Genomic DNA, 24,840 nt, shown 5'->3' with positions numbered 1-24,840 from the left:
TCTTTCAAAACTTTTCAATTAAAATGTTCCAACAAAACCTTTTATAAAAACCTCTTTGGCAGCTTCGCAATATTACCTCCCTAATGTACAGCCTACGCACTAGAATCAATAATTGTAGCCCATCTAATCAAACATTCGGTACGAAAACACCCCCATTTATATATGGAGTGGGGGGAGTGACGTCACAGTCGCGACAGGTAGCCGTCTGGCTAATGCAGGGGTGAGAATAGGGCTGCGATCGATAGCATATCGCAACAAAGGATTTTTGCACAACGTACCAGTGCCAAAGTTTTGGTTCGTATTAAAAAGTTTGTTTTGTGTGTACTTTTTTTTTTCTTTTTTTCCCACGAGGAACAAGTACTGCCAACCTTACGAGGTGTTTTTTTCTTTTATTTTACAACATTTGTCATTGTTATGTTACGAATGGGAAATTGGGGACTGACGTTTACTGTTTCTACTGAGTGTTAGAGCTTTTACACATATAATTACTAACTTTTTGTAAAGCGGGCAAGAAGTATATTGCAACATTTCACTTATATAATAAATACTCAGAATAATACAAAATTATGCTAATTGAAATGGTAAAAATAATAATGGTAAAATTAATAATTTTAAGTCAAGATAACACTTTTTACGTGATTAACAAAAAATGATTACCAATATTTGTAAACAATTAAATTAATTAAAAAGAGAATTTGTATTGAGTGAAAGTGTCCACAGTAAACAAAAAGATTACAAAACTGCGAACACACAGCACTCAAGTCGTTTAAATTAATCACTTTTTTTGTGACACGTGCCAACCCTAATTAATAGGGGTGTCCCTCGGTGCGTGCGTCGCGTCGGTTATTACCCGTGCTGCAAGGAAATGCACAGTACGGATGTCATTTTGAGCCAGTGACGTAATTGTTCACTTAAAGCTTTATGAAAAAGAAAGTAATTATACTTTTCATTCCACCTTGTTGCAGATAATTGAAGAGAGGATTAAATACTTAATGATTTAAAGTTGAATGTGCTTTGTAGTTTGTGGAGTAATTTACATATTAAACTTTTGAGTGAACACTTTTCAATTAATGCAACGTAATTTTGTAATTTTGTCTGTGTTTTCATATTAATAAGTAAATGTGCTGGCGTAAACTTAATAAGTGTGGACTCAAGTTTTATTATAAATATAAACTTTTACTGCATCAATAGACGATTAGCGCCTTTATTGGTAAATTTAAAAAAAAAATAGTTTAAGTTACATTGTCGTGAAAAACGTAAGTCGTCTACTGATTAAGTAGTCAATTAACATTATTCACATATCTCATAGTTAGTACATAATAATATGTAGTACATATACATGTCGGAAACCACAAAAATACAATTAAAAAACATACTCCATTACCCCATTGGCAAATAAAGTCCGCCATAATGTTTTTTTTTCGGACAGAATACAAAATTGGCGGGAATCGTTTTTTTTTTAATCTTATTTGCCTATGGAACGACCGTGTCGGCCAATAAATGGGGGGAAATTGGCAAATGCGACATCAGTTTACTGCCAATTCAGCTTTGGTAAAATGAGTCGCCATAAAATTTGAATTAATGCATTTTGGCAAGAACTTTGTGGATTTTTTTAAAATGGTTTCATTAGGTTTAGCATTTTTCTTGAACACGCTCCACTTTTGTGGAGGGGACTTTATGCTTTAGTTAGTTGTAAGGTCTATCTCTGGATTCTCCTTTCGAAATCTCTTGCGTTGAAGATTTTCCCATTTCCCGTACGTATTTCTATGGTATCTATACTATATAATATTATAAAGCTGAAGAGTTTGTTTGTTTGTTTGTTTGAACGCGCTAATCTCAGGATCTACAGGTCCGATTTGAAAAATTCTTTCAGTGTTAGATTGCCCATTTATCCGGGAAGGCTATAGGCTATATATCATCACGCTACGATCAATGGGAGCAGAGTACCAGTATTTTTTTTTACAAAAACGGGAAAACATTTCACCCATTCTCTCTAATGTGACGCAAGCGAAGTTGCGCGGGTCAGCTAGTTAATTTATATCAGTATGCTATTTATTAGTATTTGCATAAAATATCAAAAATAACTTCCTTTATTTAATAAAGCTGTATAGTCTTCGTCTCAATTTACATATTTTTAGTACTTTCCCTTGTCTCAGAACACGTTATCTTTTTTCCAGTAAAGCCATTTTTATAGCGTACCTTGCGTTATATTACGTAAAGGTAACACGAAGCAGAAATTGTTCAGTGAAATGTGAAACAATACGGATATTTTTGTATCTACGTATTGCCATCTTTTCTCTCTAGTGAACAGCTAAACAAAATGTATCGCTGACTTATTCGTACGATATATTCACGTTGGCAATAGAACAATGTCTGGCTGAAAGTATTGCCAACATAATATAAGTACTAGCTGACCCGCGCAACTTCGCTTGCGTCACATAAGAGAGAATGGGTCAAAATTTTCCCCGTTTTTGTAACATTTTTCGTTGCTACTCCGCTCCTATTGGATGTAGCGTGATGAAATATAGCCTATAACCTTCCTCGATAAATGGACTATCTAACACTGAAAGAATTTTTCAAATCGGACCAGTAGTTCCTGAGATTAGCGCGTTCAAACAAACAAACAAACAAACAAACTCTTCAGCTTTATAATATTAGTATAGACTAGCTGACCCGCGCAACTTCGCTTGCGTCACATAAGAGAGAATTTTCCCCGTTTTTGTAACATTTTTCGTTGCTACTCCGCTCCTAATGACCGTAGCGTGATGTTATATAGCCTATAGCCTTCCTCGATAAATGGGCTATCTAACACCGAAAGAATTTTTCAAATCGAACCAGTAGTTCCTGAGATTAGCGCGTTCAAACAAACAAACAAACAAACAAACAAACAAACAAACTCTTCAGCTTTATTATATTAGTATAGATAAGTAATGCTTATGGTAGAAGATATAGGTCCCGAGCTTAGATATAATGAGCTTATAATATATTATTTCAATAATAGTTTAAGCTATTTATTTACCTAGCTGACTCGCAGAACTTTGCTTGCGTCACATAAGAGAGAATGGGTCGTAATTTTCCCCGTTTTTTGTAAGATCATTTACTGGTACCCTGTTCATGTTGGTCGTAGCGTGATGATATATAGCCTTCCTCAATAAACAGCAGATCCTGAGATTATCGCGTTCAACCATATACACAAACAAACTCTACAATTGTATCATATTTGTATGATTGTCAGGTACAAAAACTGCAGCAAGTGCTATAATTTCTAATTTTCTTATCCTAAATCTCCATCCTGTTCTACTAAGTTAAACACAATTAACTTTGCGTCCCTTAACCATCAGTTAAGCTCGCGACAACATTGCATTTACAATCGTTTTCATTATAACCCCGGTCACGGCGGTGACCCTTGCCAACCGCGACACGACATCCCCCGGGAAAACAAATAACTAAAACCTTTTCTATTTGTTTGACTATCTTCTCAAATCACAGAAACATCCATCTTGAATGCCTATTCTTAAAATGATTACCCACATAAAAACCTCTTTTATCAGACGGGACCAACACAAACTTTATACAGCCTTTTCGTTCAGAAAAGATAATTTTCGCATAAAAGTGAATGCTTGTAATAAACTCTGAGGGCTTTCGAGGGTCCCGGCCTACCCGGCATTTTTGTAACTTTTCGAGTGTTCTAGATGTTTCCAAGTAAAAATTTAATTAAAAACTCCGGCTATTTATGATTAAAAATACGCAGCGCGCCATTTGTATTTCGATACAGGGATGAAATACTTCTGCGGGAGTTATGATTTGTTTTAGGCGAGGCATTTTATCTGATTTTTAAACAATTTTAAAACTTTTTTTCCCTCTGAAATAATTTTTGCATATTTATCACACTGTATTTTTTTTCTCTGCCCGAATAAATACTGGCTTACATGTTCTATAAACAGTAAAAGTAGACAATGGCTTTTTAGTAAATAAAACAAAGTATATAGCATGAATATTATTTGTAAATAAGTAATCCATCCCAAAAGCCTTCTTTGCACAGAAATTCCATATCTCATTCACTCAGTAAAACATTCACACAGGTCTTAAATTCACCTCAATTATACTCATTCAGTTCATTGGCATAATAGACTTACGGTCTGCTGCCTGCATGCATTGAAAAAAATAAAACGCATCGAATCCAGGTAGAACGTAATGCGCGCTGAGATTTCCATACAATTTGTTTTGTTTTTCTTTGTTAATTTATAATTAACTGAGCACGAGTTAAATAAATAAAAGAAATATGAGTACAAGTTAATTCTTTTAATTTAATAAGCATTGATATAAACTTATAGTAGAGCTTGCCTAAAGTTAAGGTACTATTATTATTATTGGTGTTGTTATCTACTCGCAAAATTAAAAAAAATATTATAAGTGAATTAGTAGTAACTATCGAACTTTATCATCGCATTGTACAAAACAATGTTGCTTTCCGGTGTCGAGACATAGGGACCTATGTATAGATAATATACCTATGCAACTTTAAAACTAAACAATGGTTTTTGATGCGGTTAGATAGATAGAGTCATTCAAGAGAAAGGTTAATGTATTAAAATTGTAAAAGGTTTCGGATTTTTAAAACTACACAATGTATGTTAATCCAGTTTAATAGATAGAGTAATTTAAGAGGAAGATTTATAATTATAAATCGTGATTTTTTGTAAAATAACTTTTTAAACCGGGCGAAGCCAGAGCGTGACGCTAGTCGAAATATAACATGAACATCGAACAGGCTTTTAAAATCTCACCACCGAGTACCATAATGAAACTGAAGTCTGTACCCTAATAAACGTCAACAGAGGGCGGGAATTTTGCGCGGGAAACGCAGCAAAAGCAACATGGCGTCCCTACAGTTATCGGCTTAATTTAATTGCGTAGACCGGTGCCATTCTGAATAGCTTCCTACCACTTCACTTGTTTGTATTGTAAATGGAAGATGTAAATATGTATTTATAAATAGAACGAAATTCAATAGATGCTTAAAGATATAATTAATGGTTGTGTTTCGTTAACGGTAAGGAACCATAGAGTTGGAGGAGTGAGGTAATTGGTTTTTTACACGCTTTGTTTTATCAGTTCGGAAAAAATATTTTATATTCCAATTTACAGAGTTATTTATCTTCAAATTACATTAATTCGTACTCGATATACGTTCTAATATTCGCAAGAATAATATAGCCGAGGCCAGGTTCTTTAAAACGGTAACAATAACTTCGTAAAAAATCCTTTCACGAAAACTGAAAACCTAACGAAATCAGCTAACAAACTACTGTATTGGAAAACCCTATTAGTTACTTTCGAGCTAGAATAACACAAATTCTCAATAATATTCGCTATAACTAAGGCACTCTTTTCCAATTCGCCGAGTTTCCTGCATGTTTCGAATCCATTTAGCCGGTCCATTGCATCCACACTGGCTGAAAGAAAAAAGTTGGATCAGCTGCCTAACGTCCTGAATAAACTCGGAAAAACTATTGGAAAAACTCATACGTAACTTTTTACGATATATTTTGATCTAAACGCGAGAATCGTTATGTTTGCGATATTCGGATATATTTGCTTAGTTTCAGATTTAGGTTTGAAGCAGATCGACCTATGAGATTTAGAGAGTGAGAATCTATGCATTTATCCGAGAAGGGGCTACGGATACTGTGGATATTTCATCATAATCTGCCTGCATACATAACTTACAGATTATTCGCGTCATCAGGGTGACTTAAGATAAAATATATTTTTTTTAATTGGATCTTTTACTAATTTAGGTAGTCGCTGGATTGCATAATTTTTTTGCTACTTGTGTAGCGCGTAGAGGCAACCGTTCGTTTATTATATGGTTAATAGGTACGTATTTATAATTCGTATGATTTTTTTTGTAAATAAAGTCTTTAACACAGTTTTTCATAGTCAAGTCTTAAAGAGCGTTTATCAATTTAATTTTATAGCAACTCTTGTTCTTTGTATCTATAACTTATGGAGGTTACCTAAACTTCCTGAACAAAACTCAACAATACTCAAAATCCAATTAGTGATCGCACAAATAACATTGTTAATGTATTAACACAAGTTCAATTCTCGCTTTAATTAAACCGGGATTGGTTGAACAAACTACGTTTAAATTATAAGCGTACTCGAGAGAGTATCGTACCCTTTGCAGAGGTATTTATTACAGACGATTTGAACTTTAATGGCGGTTTTAGACGTGACTGTAATGAGACTTTATTGTCGATTTACTGCCACTATCGACTTATCGAAAACCGAGTAATTTCCTAATTTTGTGTGTTGACCAATTAATTACTAGTATGAGTAGGTACTGCTTAACCTTACTCCTCATAGCTACACCAAGTTGGTAACAGTGATAGCTACTAACTTTTCGTTTAAATATTATACAAGCTTAGCGTTTCGAACTGTTATAGAAAAATGCGGCATATTTTGATTTGTGATTTAACATAAATATTACGTCTGATGAAATTTTGTTCTAAAATTTATTACAGACGATTTGAACTTTAATGGCGGTTTTAGAGGTGACTGTAATGGGACTTTTATCCAACTGATTTTCGAATACTGTGGACATCAGACAACAGATTAGTTATCGTAAAATTATAGTATGGTAAACTGAAGGACAATTTTCTATTTCTACCGAGAAGCCATAAAAAAAATACGGGTTCATTTCCTAACACTACTCACTGTCATCTACGACAACCGACCAGCTTTTAGAAACGACTTGTTTTACAGACATTTTGTTTGAATAATTTATTAGCGCCCCTAGCGTATTTCAAAATAACTACTTTTTCAGGTAATTAATTTTAAGGCTCCAACGCTCGCTACACGCCAATATGGAGTACGTAATATACCAGTATCTCACTTGTCATTTTAAACCAAATTGTATTTCATCACTTGCATAATAAGCCAGTCTTTCCCAAAAAAAACGTAAAAAGTTATTTCCAAAAACATCTCATCAAGTCGACTTAGCAGCACAAACGGTACTTATGGAAAGTGCCACACTCCCATAGACACTAGACGACCATAAAGAAAGCAGCAGTATAGAGCAAGTGCACAGATAACAAAACTTGGACGTTATGAGAGAAACGCGCCAACTTAAGTGTTATCTCTATGGCAGACGGAGTGGCGACGACGTGTTCAAATTTTAACGCTTTATTTTTGTGTAGAAATTGAATTGAACTGTATATGAGAACAACGTGACAAGGTAATGGTTTAAAAAAACTGAAAAGCTGTGTTATATTTATCACTCGGGTTTCTTACTGACCTTCCCAAGACACTAAACTATGATTTCGAAACTGCTTTTTCCTAACACTAAGTGTTCAATTTAAAATGGTTGGTAGTTAGTAATCGATAATTATTAGGTAACAATGAAATGATTTTCTTGAAAAAACTATTTTAAGGAATATGGAAGAAACGTTAGATTTCTCAAAAGCTTTACGGTTGACTTTAGTTAGGAAATCGCCTATTTGTTCTATACATAATATATTTTTATCTACGACAAACTTACTTCCCAATATAGCAACCACCAATTTGGTGCGGTTACTATCAAAATGCTTTTAAATTCAATCAAATAGCTATCACTATGCATGTAGATATCTATGAAAAGTTAATTATGTCCAGCTAAATTCAAATCACTGAACATAAACAACACCACAATCGAATCACTATTGCGCTTTGTATTAGGTATTAGTTGCCATCAATTGGTTTAATCAGGGGTATAATTCCATTGAACAGATATCAATGGTCAAACAATGTGGCCAGTGTTGCCACACTCAAATAGTTTCGATTAATTAATTTTGTACGTCAATGAATTTCGCTTATTTGTGGGAGAGTTTCGAATAATGCAGCATTATTGGTTTTTGTTAGTTTGAAATTATCAATTATGGCTGAATGATTCTATTTGTTTATACCTGGAATGATCGGTCGGCTATCCTATAGTTTGAAACTAAGAAGTACAATTAAATCGTTAAGAATCTATGCAATTAATTAAGCTTCTTTCACTTATACGAAAAAAACCTTGAGGATGTCATAGCAGTTTTTCCCGGGTAAAAGTAATAAAAAAATCGTTTGTCTCTACATAAGCGTAACTTTGGTTATTTTCTTCAGTTTTCTTTCAAGCTAAGAAAATTTCACAACAATCTTAATTTCCCAAATATTGTCAAAACACTGGCCATTGAAATTCACCCCCTTCTATAGGATTACAGCCATGAAGCGAGCGTTCACCCTGGGGGTTAAACAACCCCATGGAAGTGCGATAAAGTTCAAAGTAAAGGTTTATCGGCGCCCACAGGCGAAGTAATCGGCGGTTTACGACGCTGCCTGAATCTGCCGAGTTAAAGGGAACTTGCGCCGTGCTCAGTCATTTTGTAATGGTTAGGTCAGAAGGCACAGAAGACCAACTGATTGCGGCTAACTTTCGGCCAAACAATGGCTAAAAGTGAGCCTCACATAGCCATTAAAGCAAGTGATACGGTAAAATCATCTGTGAATTGGCACCAGATTGTAAATATCTGTTATTTAACCACAGCCTGCTTACTCATTTTTGTTTGGTCATCCTCACGCTTCGAACAGTGCCCAATAGTTAATTCCTATAAAAGTATCTAAGATTAATTTAACAAATTAACCATTTTGTCCAGGTACAAACACTTTCTTCGTGTAAATACTACGACATCACAGAATAACTTACATAAATAGTCAAAATATTTGTAAAGCAGCAAGAGCAAACTACTTGCCACAATCACTAGGTCAGTTAGCCACCGTCTTTACGTATCGTAATAAAGGTCCAAGCTTTATTAGGTAACTGTATCGGCTATAAATCTCAACGGTGCAGTACACGGTCGTTTAGATTGTTTCGTTTCGTGATAAAGGTTCGATTAACGTCGGTTATCGACACGTGGTGCCGATTAATTGGTGCTTAAGCCTGTTTGGATCGTTTACGGTTACCTGAAAAAGGTTTTTGTCTTTGCCCATAATAGCTGAAAACACTGTTTTGTAGGGTTTTTCTCTTTAATGTTTATATGTTAGTGAAATCTCAGAACGGGATAGATATTCTCTTTGAAGAACATTCTGTTTCAAGTAAGTGCATATCTTGCACCTATTTAGTTGCCGAGACTCGTAAAATGACGTTACAGATGTTTTGCACCTGTTTCTTATTTTCTGGAAGAAGCTTTTGTTCTATACCAGTAACATCAGCTTACTTTGTAAATTACAAACCCCCTCCCGTCATGATTGAAATACAAAAAAAAGTTCATTCAATTTCCCGCTGTTTTCCAACACAATCCATTCCTTAGAAAATGTCTTCCCATCCAAAATTTAATCAAAAAGCACCCATGGATATGCTAATCTTCTTTTATTACGAAAAAGAAGTGGAATAATACACAATACGTTATTTTGTTATGCTTATTTCTTGCAACTGTCATGGCGGAACGCGGGTAATGGCGCGCGAGTGAATTATGGCGGGAAAATATTGCTGGCGTTGTCTGACGGCTTATTCAACTCGATAGATACGGAAACTAAACAAATTCAATTTGAAAAACGCATTGTTTAAGAACGGGATAGATTACATTGCCTTTGCATTTCCTTGTAAAGTGCTCTTTGATGCAATTGTAGAGTAAACAATATTTGAATTTATGCGCAGGTTTATGAAATGTTGCCTTTTCATACGTGTGAAGGCTGTGATTATGTTACCGCATTAATTGCTATAAGAGTAATTTTGAAATGGATCATATAATATAATAAATACAATTTGTGCCATCCATAGTTTTTTATGAAACTTGATACGTTTCAAGTCCTCACAACCGTCGCAATTAAAATAAAGTTCTCTTAATTTATTATAAAATCACAATATTTTGCGGCCGCGTGAAAAGGTTTTCCGGAGAATAAAGTATCCTATTTGTAAATCGGTTACATTCAGTTCAGTCCGTAGAAAATCTAAATAGATTTTTGTGACGACTTCCACATGTAATCTACTAGAAAAATTCTACCATTTAACGTCCACATCACGAAATCGACCCGGAAAATTCTACCATGTTACGTCATCGACATGCATGTTACCTGGAAAATTCTACCATGTGACGTCATCAACAATAAATCTATCTAGAAAATTCTACCATGTGACGTCTACATCATGAAACCTACCAGGATAATTCTACCATGTGACGTCTTCGTCATGAAATCTACCTGGAAAATTCTACAGGAAAATTCTACCAGGAGACGTCATTTACATGAAATCGAGCTGGAAAATTCTACCATGTGACGTCGTCGTCATGAAATCCACCTGGAAAATTCTACCACGTGACGACTTCGTCATGAAGCCTGGATGCCAAATTTCAGTGATTCGTCCTGTGGATTGGACTGTGCGTTAATAGATCACAATGTCAGTCAGTCACCTTTGAGTTTTATATTTAAATATAAAAGGCCTGGAGGGACACTGAGTATTAAAAATACTGTAATACGCAAAAGACTAACCCTATTCATAAAAATATATGAATTTATGAAAGGCTTAGAAAGTGTTTTGTTTCTTTCACTCCTTTGCGAAATTAAAAAGAGAAAACATATTATAGTACCTTTTCAACTAAAATAGGTTTATAGTGTGTTTATGAATAAGAAGGTAAGTATTAAGTATCTAATAAAAATATCATGGCGGCGAGTATATTTTTTCGGTGAAATAACTAGACAGAAAGAACGTAAATAATTCAGCCAAGTCGAGCACTTGAACGGAAGCATTCGCTTGTAAATGATAAATACCTGCAACAGAAAAGAATAGGTAAACGAAGCAAAAGCTGCTTCAGAGTTGAATCATCTAAATTCTTAAAATATTTTTGTAAGTGTTCTCCATTATCTTGCTCTTTATTTTACTACTATTTATTACTGTGCTGGTAAACTATCCGTATTCTAAATTAGGTACATCAAATTTAGTACATAGCTTTTATGTACAGCAAAATCCTTAAAAAAAAATAAAACCATAAATATAATCTGCCTCTATTAAAGGGTTTCCCAATAAAGGCATGATTTGCTAACATGGTCGGGCCACAATTATACTCGCGTCGATTTTTTAATAGTAAGATTTCATCAAAAAGGAGATTATACATAGTGCTTCATAGAAATTGAAAATCTTTATCTCTCTTTGTCTTTAAAAAGCGCTATAATGAAAAACTTCTTCATATCATTTGCTAAATAACAAAAATGTTCACGCCTTAACCAACTTACCATATCGTCACCTACATACCTACTACATACGTTTAACGCAATGTCGCTATAATTATAATCCAAGTAACTCTTAGCAGACATGTTTAACTTATCCCCTTGCAAATTCAACAAATCTCAAACTCAAATATCGAGATAAAGTTAAGTCGCGTCGTCGAATATGGCAGGAAACCATTTGTCTCTGCCTAACAATAATAGTTCCGCAAAGTTTTCACATTAAACTTAGCGATACACGGACTAAAGTCATCGAGTATTCAGCCAACCGCTCTAATAAATGTGTTCTGTAAAATACACGAGAAATGTTGCCAGTACAAATAATGGTGAAATGTTTCGACTTGTTTTTTACTACTTTCAACATTGACTGATGGCGTTAAAAAACTGCGAGTGGTTAACTTTTATTTCAGACAGACATTGCTTGTTTCGCGTTTTCGTGTTGTCTGACTGTAATTTCCGTTCTTTGTTTATTCATCGGTCTATGAATGATTTTGGAAAATAAATAAGTAAGACAAAGTTTGCATTAAATGTTTTACTTTGACCTCGTAAAAGTTGTCATATTGTTATGTTAAATAAAACAAACATAAATAACTTTTTTATGTTACTGTATTTTTCATAGTGTAGTACCATATAATAAAATAACTCCGGGATACTTTCCCGGACTTTAACTTAGAAAGTACGAACAGTTCAGTAACATTGTAAAAAGCAATTTGTTGGCGAAAACACCGCGGCTCTCGTGAACGTAAAGTATTGAATTTATTACCTCACTTACTGCTGAACACAATTTGTATGAAACTACCAGTAGTTGAGAAATTTTGACGTTTTTTACAAAGTATATTGTACTTTTTACATACTTAATTATTGAGCAATGTCAGTTTTGCTGTAGTTTTATGTAGCTGTATGTTTTATGTAGTTCTCTATTTCTTAAAGTATCATAAATTGTATTTTTTATCGTTTAAGTAGTTTAGTTTTAGTTTAGTAAGTATTTTCTTTTTTTTTAAATAAGTTTAGTAAGTTAGTTAGAAATATACACCGTTCTCTATTAAAAACTAAAGTTTAAAGTTTTGTGGTCTATTGTGTTTAGTCACGCGCTACGTGTCCATACTAAACTAGTTTTCTTATTTTTATCTTATATATTTTTAAGTTTAGATGATAAACTCAAAAATAAATTAAATTACAATTGGGTAACTGAATGGATAATTGGCTTTACGTTATACACTCAAACTTATTGTCAAATTAAATTAAGCTGTTGGACCTTCATGAATAAATAAATATTATTAGATGTATTATATATTTTAATAGAAAAACAATTTCTCTAATATAATAACATATTAAACATATGTTTTTGACCTTTCATGTCCATGTTCTAATCCCTTGTCTATTTAAACGCACGTTTTTACTAGCTATTCCACTAATGGCGCCCAACTGGGATTAATTTCGTTTATGGATGCATGAACACACACATTACTTATCATATAAAGGCAATATTTTCACTGTTTTAGAAGCTGTATAAAATTTTTTTTTTTCCATTTTAATGTATCTTTAATTTATTTACAAGCCATATCACTTAATCAAAGCTTAGTTCAAGAAACTATCTCTAAAATAGCCTCTCAAAATAATCCCTAATTATATCCTAAAATCTCATAATCCCCTATCCCGCCCCGGTCCCATTATCCCGGGACTATCGCATCCCTAGCGCCATAACCTGCAAAGTTGCGTCGTAAAAAAGCAATTTGACGGCAGCCATGGCTGACAACGGGCGCGCGTTATTTATTACAGTGCTGCCAACTTGCCGGTGAATGGTGATACACATCGCGTGAATCGCACGTTTTATATGCTGTTGATTTATACAGTTGCTTGCACGAATTCGCTTGGTAGTGCGGTTTTGGCGGCCTATATAAAAATATTAGGTCGTGTTTATTGAGTCATAGTCCTGACAGACGCGTCTGGCGTTTGCGTTTCGATCTCTAAATTGCCCCTGCTACTTAGGTACAATACTTTATGAAAACTGTTCTCATATCTGAATACTTAATTTTTAACGAACAGTAAAATGAAGAAATTACCGTTCAAACATTCTATTTCGCGTGCAAACCGTCCAATGATTCCATAGCACACATCATGGCAAATACACTTGTTAAATAAATAAATAAGTAAACATAATCTGCTCAAGATACGTGTTTCTAAACGCCTTAAAACATCATCCGATTAGCATGCTTCATGCTTCCCGCTAAGCTCCGTTCTAAGCTGCGTTCTCTCCGATCACAGCCTTATATTTCAAAACAAAATTTGGCATCGTGTTTGAAACCATGCAATTTACAGAACAGCAAAACTGAGCCAGCATATTTGTATCGATTTGAAAAACTTAAGTTGTTCACCGTCGTGCCGTAGCTTTTCGTAGGCAAAATATGTCATGTCTATTTGGTTTATGACTTATACAATATGTATAAAAAAATGTTTCTTTATAACAGGAGTATTAAAAATAAGTCGCTTCAGACATAGAGTTACTATGAAAATCATATTATTATGTTTAGGTTTGAAAATCACCAAAATCTAATAGTCTCTTTTAAAACATAACATTAAAGTTTATATAAAACTAGCTGACCCGCGCTACATCGCTTGCGTCACATTAGAGAGAATGGGTCATAATTTTCCCCGTTTTTGTAACATTTTTCGTTGCTACTCCGCTCCTAATTGTCATAGCGTGATGATATATAGCCTATAGCCTTCCTCGATAAATGGGCTATCTAACACTGAAAGAATTTTTCAAATCAGACCAGTAGATCCTGAGATTAGCGCGTTCAAACAAACAAACAAACAAACTCTTCAGCTTTATAATATTAGTATAGATCACGTCTTTTCCCCTTAGGGGTAGGCAGACACCATAAAACGCCACTTGGTGCGATCCTTACAAATTACCCTTGCTTCATTCACATCCATATGTTTATGTTGTCATACAGGCTCGGCGGTTACGAGTACTACGCACCTGAACTATGTTTCTTTCTTTAAAAACATCTTTTAGCAGTAGGTCTAAATATTGTAAAATATGGGCAATTAATGATGCAAATAGGTGATGTAACGTACAACTTGATGTTAATCATAAAACTGACACTTTTTTCTTTTATAATGTTCACAACCAATGTGCTCACTTGCTGCCCATATTCTTATTATCACATGCTAGTAGGTGCTCCCAACATACGGTATAATCAGAGACTAATAAATAACCTAGCTATATTCATTTTCCTTAATTGACGTTTAGTCTATATCGCTGATTGTTGGCAGCTCCTCGCATGATCAATTATTGTATCAACCACATTGTGTGAGTTTCTTGCTAGCTCTTCTCATAAGGCTCTACCCCCTTTCCGAGCTAGTGGTAGATTCAGTACTTAATTGTAACGACTATCGCATAAGTGTCAATATTTGACCTAAATGAATAAATGATTTGATTTTTGACTTTATTTTAGTCTCGTGAAACTGCAGCATTTCAAACCTTTAGCATAATAAAGTATCTAAGAACAATAGACTGTTCTCAGTTTTAAAGTCATTCCAAGGTGATCACTTGCATATTAATTTGGCCTAAGCCCGAATTTAAGCCATCACCACGAAGGACTTAGGAGTTAAGCTAATTACCCTGCCTCATCGTTCAGTGGTTCAACTAATTGTGGAGGAGTGACGTTTGATCCCTGCTATAACCATTAAACTTTGATGGGGTCATTGCAAGACTGTATTCAACAAATATACATACAGATATATGGAGTAAACATCATGTAATAGCTACTATTTTATACCCACTAACGTTTATACATACAACTCTATGAATAAGGCATTTATATTATACTAGCTGACCCGCGCAACTTCGCTTGCGTCACTTAAGAGAGAATGGTGAAATTTTTCCCCGTTTTTGTAACATTTTTTACTCGTACTCTGCTCCTATTGGTCGTAGCGTGATGATATATAGCCTATAACCTTCCTCGATAAATGGGCTATCTAACACTGAAAGAATTTTTCAAATCGGACCAGTAGTTCCCGAGATTAGCGCGTTCAAACACACAAACAAACAAACTCTTCAGCTTTATAATATTAGTATAGTATAGATTATATTAGAACGCAACTATGTCCGCGTGAAAAGATTTCCCAGGATTAAAAGAATATAATATGATTAGCCAAGCTATAAACTATATCTGTAGGTATATCAAATTTCATAAAAAAACCGTTATTGTTTTAGGCGTAATTATTATCATGCTAAGCATCGATTAAAGACCCATTTTTCCTTCGTAAAACACAAAGGTTCACAAAGGAATATTTTAGACCTTTTTTTAAGATTCTCCATGTCGTCGTAGTTCTATCACCACGTAAGTCATTTTTAGCAACTTTTCAGAAAAGACAAATTTCAATTTCGTCTTTCGATTCTCTAGTCAATAACATCAAAATTTCAAAACTGCCAAAAAATTACTTATATGGCGATAGAACTTAAAGGACGATATGTTTGCACGTAGGTGTTCGTATGTAGGTGTGCGGAAAATCCTTGATCCCAACCGATTACGGGATTGTAGAAATGCCATGGTGTCTCTAAAGTCTAAAAGATTATGGGGATCGAGATCGTTTCGATTGTCGGGTCGGACGAAGGGGAATGTCAGGAGAGGCCGCCAGTATTGTACTGCGGCCGATTTATATAAGCTTCTATATAAACTCATCTAGAATGTCTTTACAGTAAAAAAAACGACTCATTACAAAATTATTATTATTGGAACTTCTTTTGGCATGAATAACTTTTAAAAGCAGCTTAGACTACGACCTGTGAAAACCGTTTCAAAACGAGTAAACAACGTATAAAATGATGCATCACGTCAATTTATTTTACTTCATTCAAAAAAACTGCGAATGCTTTTTACAATCTAACCTTTCCTATTCAAGAATATTGAAACAAAATTAGCTACACAGTAACCCTATGCAACATTGAATGAACTGATTTAAAATGCAATCTGGCGTAATCCGTTTTCATTCGTTCCAATTTAGTCCCGGAGTCCGGGATCACGATCACGTATTCACGTCACTAGTCCGGGGTCAACGGTGCTTCTTATTTATGTTTAAGCCACCCCCTTGTGGATATGGGGTCGTATTTCAGCGTTTATAATAATGGGAAATAGTGGGGCAATAGTGCTTCAGGATATATTGTTATTATCAATAAATTACGACTAACTACATAAATGGAAACCTGGGTTATAACACGATACCCTTCGGTAAGACTGGTTGTCAGACGTTCATGCTTCTGACTAAATGTTAACGACTGTAAAAGATCTTTGAAAATGACAGCCGGGACCCACAATATTTAAAGTGCCTTCCGAAACACGGAGGAACTCGTCATAAATAATATGGTCACCCGTCTATAGAACAACCTCGGTAAACACAGCTTAACCTCAGAAATCGATCCGCACGGCCCCTGTTTATCTAAGCCACACACAGAGACACACACAGGTGGCAGTTAGTAAAAGTACCATACCAAAAACCTTAAAATTAAATTCATCGAAAGATTTTATCGTATACCTAAGCTTAAGAAACGCGCAATAGACTTTTAAAACAAAAGAAACACGCAAAAGACTTTTCAAAAGTCAAAAATGCATTTCTTTTTCTCCTATGCGGGGATCGGAGTTTTTACCGTCTATATAAGAGCCAATATACCCGTTATTAAATTAATAATATAATTTTCCTTTCAATACTAACCAAATGAAATCATCCAATACTAAACTCATAACCCAAAATAGCGGTCATAAATAACGATATATTTATTGTATTGGCACGTTATAAATCAACTGCTATTTTATTAGAAAAAGTTTTCAAGAGGAGTACGAATAGGTTTCGAAAAGTACCACTTATAATTTATGAAACAATTTTTGGTAAAGTGCTGTTCCGTTCGGAAATGCGAATATTGAACTTTCAACTTGGTAATGTTGGTAACAAATTCTTTACATTATAATGAATAATAGAGCTATTTATTTTATGGAGCCGTCGTCTTAGGTGCCTTACTTTTAGATTGAAAGTTATAAAATGTAAATTTTTAAGTGACACGAAATTAAGTATGTCGTTAAGGTCTACACCAAAAAAACATTTGAGGTCTCTAATAGAAAATTGTGGCATGTGGTTTCATTTCTTACAACATTTTGTAAATATGTGCTAATATTTTAATTATGTAAGTCCATACATACACAGTATTAGAATTCATGTCTACTGTACTACCTTATAGTCAAGCCTATATAGATCATGTGACTGCGATAACGAGGTTTCGGGTTCAACTCCCGGGTCGCGCTAAGTGCTATTCGAGTTCTCAACAGAAATTCAAATTTTATTAACATCGTATGCTTAGACATCTCTACCCATAAGTTTAAAGTAAAACATGTGCTACTTCTAAAATTATGCCCATAAAACGAGATCTAAGCACTCATAAGTTTGTCTTAATTCAACCAAACCTTAATCTAAACCAACAAACTTCTATCTTCTCCTTACCAAACACTTATTTCAACGCTTTCTCTCTTCCAGGAGTGAGCAGTCCTACAACCGTACAGCACAGTCAGTATCATCGGTAGGAGCGCTCTCCGTGCCCTGGTCGGCCGTGGACGCTCGCCTCGCCATGCCGGCCGCGCTCGGCGTCGCAGGGATACCAGCTCTCGTCATTACCGATGGCAATGGAAAAGTCCTCACTGCTAATGGGAGGAACCATTTAGCTGCTGATCCACTGGGCTTTGTAAGTATTTTAGATATTGTATATATAACTAGCTGACGCTCCGCTCGCGGCATCTTTCTTGTAGCGTATTTCATCCTGTTTTTTTATCCCATAGGTTTAAGAACTCTGATTTGAGTGGTTTACCCCTTCTATACTTTTGAAAATGGCTAATGACGACGTCTTTTACTATCTTCATGCAACGTTTCTTTACAATCCATTCGTTATTGTACATTTATTAGCACTGAAAGCGTCACAGACAGGCAGTATTTACGAGAATTAGTTAGATTTAAATAATAAAAAGAGAGCATAGTAGCGCCATCTAGCACTTAAAATATTCAACTCTAATCTCAGCTTAGAATCCTGCATTGCAAAATAATTTGCACGACAATTACCAGTTAAACCATAGAATAACTAATAATATAAGTCACAAAGTTCACATGATCGCTCGAGCCATGATCTCTCGCCTGGAAATCGATGGAAGATATTCCCTTTAGTATCACTAGTCTCTCTAAAGCCGTATCACTCGCATTTATACTGAGCTAAGCTCTTGCTAGCTGTATCGTAGAGGCATAACTTATACACGCAACTGTATAAGAGGCTTTAGACCATTGAGTTTGAAACATATCGTGTCTCGTATGGATCTGTGACGAGACTTATGATTGTTACAGCATTGTGCTTTAAACCAATTTTATCTAGTTTATTTCCGGGTGATGGAAAAATAATACGACAGTAGTTACTTATATTATATACTTTTATAACAAAATTGCTTACGGGTCTTAAATGCTACTCGAATTTTAAGGTTTACGATACCTTAGGTATTTTGGTAATGCCGAACGTATCGATCGAATTCGCACATAAAACAAGTAACAAAAAAGGGTACACTTTTGACATTTTATAAGTTGTTATTATAATAGACGTTCTTACACTAAATCACTATTTTTTTAAATAAGCAATGGCAATGCATAATAATTGCGTAAAATCAAATACACTTTCATCAAAACAAATGATGCAAATTATACTCTAAATACCTGTTCAAACCCTCAAAATAACGCAACATTTGGCCACCCTAAACTTCGGCAACGCCAGCGGGGTCATTAATAATAATGTAACGGGATAGTGTAATTAATAAAGTAATACTATACTGAGAGCTATTAACCGTAATTGTTAGTAGGCGTTCATTGGCGACGGCCTTGAACACAAGTCATTTAAACTTACTGAAACTGAAATTAAGTCTGTAATGTTCTTCTTTACGCATTTGCTTACCAAATTTGATATAAAAGCTATAAAACTGGGTTTAGACCACTGTAGTACCCATATTTTTTTGTGTTTTTTTAGGTGTTGAAATTTCGAATACCCCCTAAAAAGTACAGTTTATTTCGTTTTAGTAGTTTATACACGACCCAGGATTTGTTATTGATAGGAAAGAGATCTTTTCGTGTATCGTTGTTTATTTCTTATGAGAATGTATCTTGTTGCAGAACTTCCCGTGGGCCCAGAGACCAGTGTCAGTGCTGACTGAACAAGCGCTGCTCAAAATGGCGCGTCACCCAGCCGTCGTACTATTTATTGGTAAGCACTTTACATACCTACCCATCCTTAGTCAAATACTTTTTATCCTCCAAAGTCTGATTCCTCCGATTGTACCGTCCGATAAATCACATTCATGAAATATCTATCTTTAAAAAAATATTTTTTCCAAAAAAAATATGGTGACGGTATAGTAGTATTGGTATGATGGTCGTCACTTCCTAGTACTTTGTATATATGTATACACTAGCTGACCCGCGCAACTTCGCTTGCGTCACCTAAGAGAATGGGTCAAAATTATCCCCGTTTTTGTAACATTTTTCGTTGCTACTCCGCTCCTAATGACCGTAGCGTGATGTTATATAGCCTATAGCCTTCCTCGATAAATGGGCTATCTAACACTGAAAGAATTTTTCAAATCGGACCAGTAGTTCCTGAGATTAGCGCGTTCAAACAAACAAACAAACAAACAAACAAACAAACTCTTCAGCTTTATTATATTAGTATAGATAGAAAAAATGATATTTCGAGTTTGACGTAAAATTAAAATATACTTATCTATTTCTCCTTTTCCAGATGACGAAGACTCAGAAATAGAATTCGCCGAATCAGTAATCACACCATCAGCGGAATCCTACTACGAAGAATGTAGCATCCAGTACCCAGGGTTCTGTCCTTACCAGAATTCATCTGACGACGAAACCATGGACTTCGACTACCCAACATCGAGGCATTCAAGAATGAAGAAGAAACCCTTCAAACACGTCATGTTTTACATTGGTATTGATGGCACAGATAGTGCAGACATGCTCAGAGAACATATAGGTCTCGATGATGCAGTACCTCTCCTAACTTCGATAGATTTTCCCAAACAGAAGCTGGTCACAATGAAGTACGGTGATGAGATAACGACGGACTCCGTGCAGAATTTTGTCGATGCTTATTTAAGTGGTAATGCGGATTTTAAGCCGTTGAAACCGTATAGTGAGAAATGTTAGTTACCGTAGTGTTTGAGGGTTGAAGCTGTAGACTGTTTTCACCATTTGATTGAGTGATTAATTCCACAGATTTGTATGAAAAAAAATCTATCAAACGTAAGACTAAATGAACTTGTCTTAAGATGGTAGAACGAGCTGAAAGATTGGTAGAGAATTTTTGTTTTTTTGAGTTGATCATGTTATGAAGAATTGAGAAATTTTTGCAGATAATAATAATGTCCTCCTAGCCGATATACGGCTACGGCGGTCAGTTTCATTGAAACTGGCCATCTGTGCAGGACTTTGTTTATAGTGTCCAAGTGTGTGCACAATACACAGGTACACTCTCTATTCCATCCCTCTCATAGTTTGGTAATTTTTACAGAATACAATTCTTGTCAAACTAAAACCCAAGACTGTTTTCGTGGAACAGGATTCATTTTTAAGATCCAATTATTGCGAGTTACGATACCATGAGTTCGATTCTCGGTTCATGAACCACCTGAAGTTTAAAGTTCTTTAAAATTGGCTTTGGAAGCAGTTGCTCTACCGGTCATTGGCTAAAACCAATGTTATTTAGTATGAATTAACCTTATATGCCAGTATTATTTCAATACATTATAGTAGTTCTCCTCTAATGGCCGGTCTCTGAGGCACATTTAGCAGTAGTTTATTTATTCAAACTGTCATGTCTATATCAGCTTGAACGCTATTGAATAAATAAACTACCGTTAAAATATGTCCCTCAGAAACCGGGGGTAAACAAAATAGGCCTAAAAGCCTAATTTCATTCGTGAATTTTGATAAATACGTTTATGTATTATTATTCATTTAGGAACCTTTGTAAAAAATGTTCTCTTATAGTAAGTTTGCTAGTACATAGCTCGTAGAATAATTCCGTAGCATTTGATTTATTAAATAATGATTAATTATTATTAATAATAGTCTAAGGAACAAAATGATGTTGATATTTAGCAATATGTTTCGGCAAATCTCATTAACGTATTATTTATGATGTAGAATTTGAATATTAAATAAAAAATAAAATATCACATCGAAATTTCGTTGAAAATTTTAAATTGTAAATTGAATCGTGTGTCTTGTCATAGATTTGTGCATACAAAATTGTATTACGAATAAAAAAAGAAGATTTTTAACGCGTGATTAGCCAATTATTTGCCGCAAAACCGTTACTTTTAACACTGGCAACATTCGATAATCCGGGGTGCCAGTTGGATTTAATTTTCCATCGTTTTTTTAAACTGCTCCTGCTAAGACTATTAATATGTCTGATCTATTTCTTCTGAACAGGAGTGTTTGAATATAAAACATATAGTTTCTGTCTACCTATCTAGTATTATTACATTTTTATCTTTTGTAAACTATACCTAACCTTCATATTATATTCAGAGAAACCATCAGTATTTTTGCGAATTAAATAGTTTTGTGTCCTACCATTTTTTCAGGTCAAGCGTCATAATGTTAAAAATGTAACACTTTCATCTTATGAAATAAGTTTTGATGTCATAAAATAGCATAAAATATATCATATTGAAATATTATAATGTTTTATTTTAATTTCCCTTCCACAATACCTGCCTTTCTAATAACCCAATTTCGCTTAAACGTAACCAGTGGCGTAACTATACCGTTCGAGCCCGGTGGCAAATAAGCTGGACCACTGCTTTTTACAAATTCTTTGAATTTTTAACACATTAACTTGTTTATGCAACAGAGTATGTAACAAAAATAAATCAAACACAGAACTTTTTTTACTAAACATGTATGTCTGGTCAAGGGCCCCTTCCGGCTGGGGGCCCGTGGCATTTTGCCGACTTGCCACCCTGTAGTTACGCCACTGAACGTAACCTTTTCCAAGTTTGTCCGTCATCAGTATCGCTTGCAACTCTACTACCATAATAATAATATCACCCTTGTGAATAGGTGATGCCTAGATTCTGGGTTCGATTCCCAGGTTATAAAACGTATCCCATGTATTTTTAATGGAAAGGTTAGATTCCTTCTCATACGACAGTAATTAGCAACCGGCAGTTTGTAACTATTGATTAAACAAACTATGTCTATACATCAGATCAGCGAAGGTAATTTACGAGTCATGGTCACCATTACTCAATATACTCAATGTTTTACAAAATATGATTAATTATTGAATTACTCAACATGCTACTTCTCTCCACACTAAGATCCCGATTGCAACCGACCGAGTTCAACCGACCGAATGCATGGAAATTCAAATCATTTGAGATGTATCACCAATGAGATTTTCTCTGTTAAAGTTGAGTTACATAATAAGATTAATTTAATTACCTATATTACACTTTGAAAGATGCGATCTTCCTTCAACAGGGACCTGATCAGCGAGCATTTCGATATTTTACTTACTGGCAACATTTAATTTAATGTCATCGATTAGCTGAAAAGACTGATGTTCAGATTATTGTGTGAATCAGCTAGCCGTTGAAAAAAAAAGTAAAAATTGACGCCAAATCAGCCGCCATTATTGTACAATAGAATTTTCAAAATAAATTTCACGTGCTCCTAAAGAGTACGGCTTTAATTACATTATAAAAATAGAATAAATCCAACAAATCATGGCTGACAACGACGATCTTCTCGACTACGAAGACGAAGAACAGGCAGATCAGCAGACTGCCGACGGAGCAACTGAGGCGGCGCCAAAGAAAGAGGTTAAGGGATCCTACGTATCTATTCACAGCTCCGGCTTTAGAGATTTCTTGTTGAAGCCTGAAATACTACGCGCTATCGTAGACTGCGGCTTCGAACATCCCTCAGAAGTACAACATGAATGTATTCCGCAAGCCGTACTCGGTATGGATATTCTATGCCAAGCCAAATCCGGTATGGGCAAAACAGCCGTGTTTGTTTTGGCGACGCTACAGCAGTTGGAGCCCTCGGAAAACCATGTCTACGTCCTCGTAATGTGCCACACTAGGGAATTGGCGTTCCAAATTAGCAAGGAGTACGAGCGTTTCTCTAAATACATGGCCGGCGTCAAGGTGTCCGTGTTTTTCGGTGGAATGCCCATTCAGAAAGACGAAGAAGTACTGAAGACAGCTTGCCCACACATCGTCGTGGGTACTCCCGGCAGAATCTTGGCATTAGTAAACAGTAAGAAGCTGAATCTAAAACACTTGAAGCATTTCATATTGGACGAGTGTGACAAGATGCTTGAATCTCTGGACATGAGGCGCGACGTGCAGGAGATCTTCAGGAACACTCCCCACGGTAAGCAAGTGATGATGTTCTCAGCTACACTGAGCAAGGAGATCAGACCAGTGTGCAAGAAGTTCATGCAGGACCCCATGGAAGTGTATGTGGATGATGAAGCCAAGCTGACATTGCACGGACTGCAGCAACATTATGTCAAACTGAAGGAGAATGAGAAGAATAAGAAGCTGTTTGAACTACTAGATGTGTTGGAGTTCAACCAAGTAGTGATATTTGTGAAGTCTGTACAACGTTGTATAGCTCTAGCACAATTGCTGACTGACCAGAACTTCCCTGCTATTGGCATTCACCGGAACATGACTCAGGACGAGCGTCTTTCCCGTTACCAGCAGTTCAAGGAGTTCCAGAAGAGAATCCTGGTTGCTACCAACCTGTTTGGAAGAGGAATGGATATTGAACGAGTCAACATTGTCTTCAACTACGATATGCCTGAGGATTCTGACACATACTTGCATCGTGTGGCTCGTGCTGGTCGTTTTGGTACCAAAGGTCTAGCTATTACTATGGTATCTGACGAAGGTGATGCTAAGATCCTGAATGAAGTGCAAGACCGCTTCGATGTGAACATCACAGAGCTGCCTGAAGAAATAGAGCTATCAACATACATAGAAGGGCGATAAGCCACTCACCATTCCTTTTGTATTGTGCATACCTTTTGAATGTCTAGCTATTAACAGTGACTTAAGAGTATAGAGCAGTTGATTTATAAGAATAATGAATGATTAATTTGGAAATATTTTGACAAATAAGACATTCAAAAAGTACCATTAGTCTTATACTTGTGTGGTTAAGAGTATGACTAAGTAAAAGTTCTTTTCTTGGGTGTGTCTTGTGTGCTGTTGTCAAGTGCACTCTAGCTCATATCCGATACAAAGTAACACTAGGTTTAATGATTAATTAAAACAACCTTTGATATTGTGATATTTTTGCTTTTTATTTTCTTCCTCTACATAAAAATACAGTAATAATAGGAATGCAGCCAATAAAATACTACTTTCACAAGTAAATGTTAAATAATCAAAATTTAAAACTTGGCTATAATTAGTTCTAGTTTATTACATACAGTTTCAATCATGGTTGACTATTTAACGATTCTGATAGCTAATCTTCTTT

The 24,840-nt window shown here is 35.3% G+C and overlaps 2 protein-coding genes across 2 annotated transcripts in view; both read left to right on the top strand.

Moving 5' to 3' along the window:
- LOC142981695 (nucleoredoxin-like) overlaps nt 1–22,005 on the top strand; it is a 59,509-nt gene extending 37,504 nt beyond the window's left edge. The window contains exons 4-6 of the mRNA XM_076127767.1: nt 17,770–17,974; nt 19,432–19,522; nt 20,057–22,005. Coding sequence (XP_075983882.1) covers nt 17,770–17,974; nt 19,432–19,522; nt 20,057–20,478 — 718 coding nt within the window. The 3' untranslated portion in view covers nt 20,479–22,005. The remainder of the gene's footprint in view (nt 1–17,769; nt 17,975–19,431; nt 19,523–20,056) is intronic.
- A 925-nt stretch (nt 22,006–22,930) lies between these two features.
- Hel25E (ATP-dependent RNA helicase 25E) lies at nt 22,931–24,650 on the top strand. Its single transcript, XM_076127761.1, has one exon. It carries the CDS (start codon nt 23,070–23,072, stop codon nt 24,345–24,347), a length of 1,278 nt encoding a protein of 425 aa, XP_075983876.1. The 5' UTR covers nt 22,931–23,069; the 3' UTR covers nt 24,348–24,650.
- Nucleotides 24,651–24,840: the final 190 nt, after the last annotated feature.

The sequence above is a fragment of the Anticarsia gemmatalis genome, chromosome 20, assembly GCF_050436995.1.
Source record: "Anticarsia gemmatalis isolate Benzon Research Colony breed Stoneville strain chromosome 20, ilAntGemm2 primary, whole genome shotgun sequence".
NCBI classification, from domain to species: domain Eukaryota; kingdom Metazoa; phylum Arthropoda; class Insecta; order Lepidoptera; family Erebidae; genus Anticarsia; species Anticarsia gemmatalis.
This window is presented reverse-complemented; position numbering and strand designations above follow the sequence as displayed.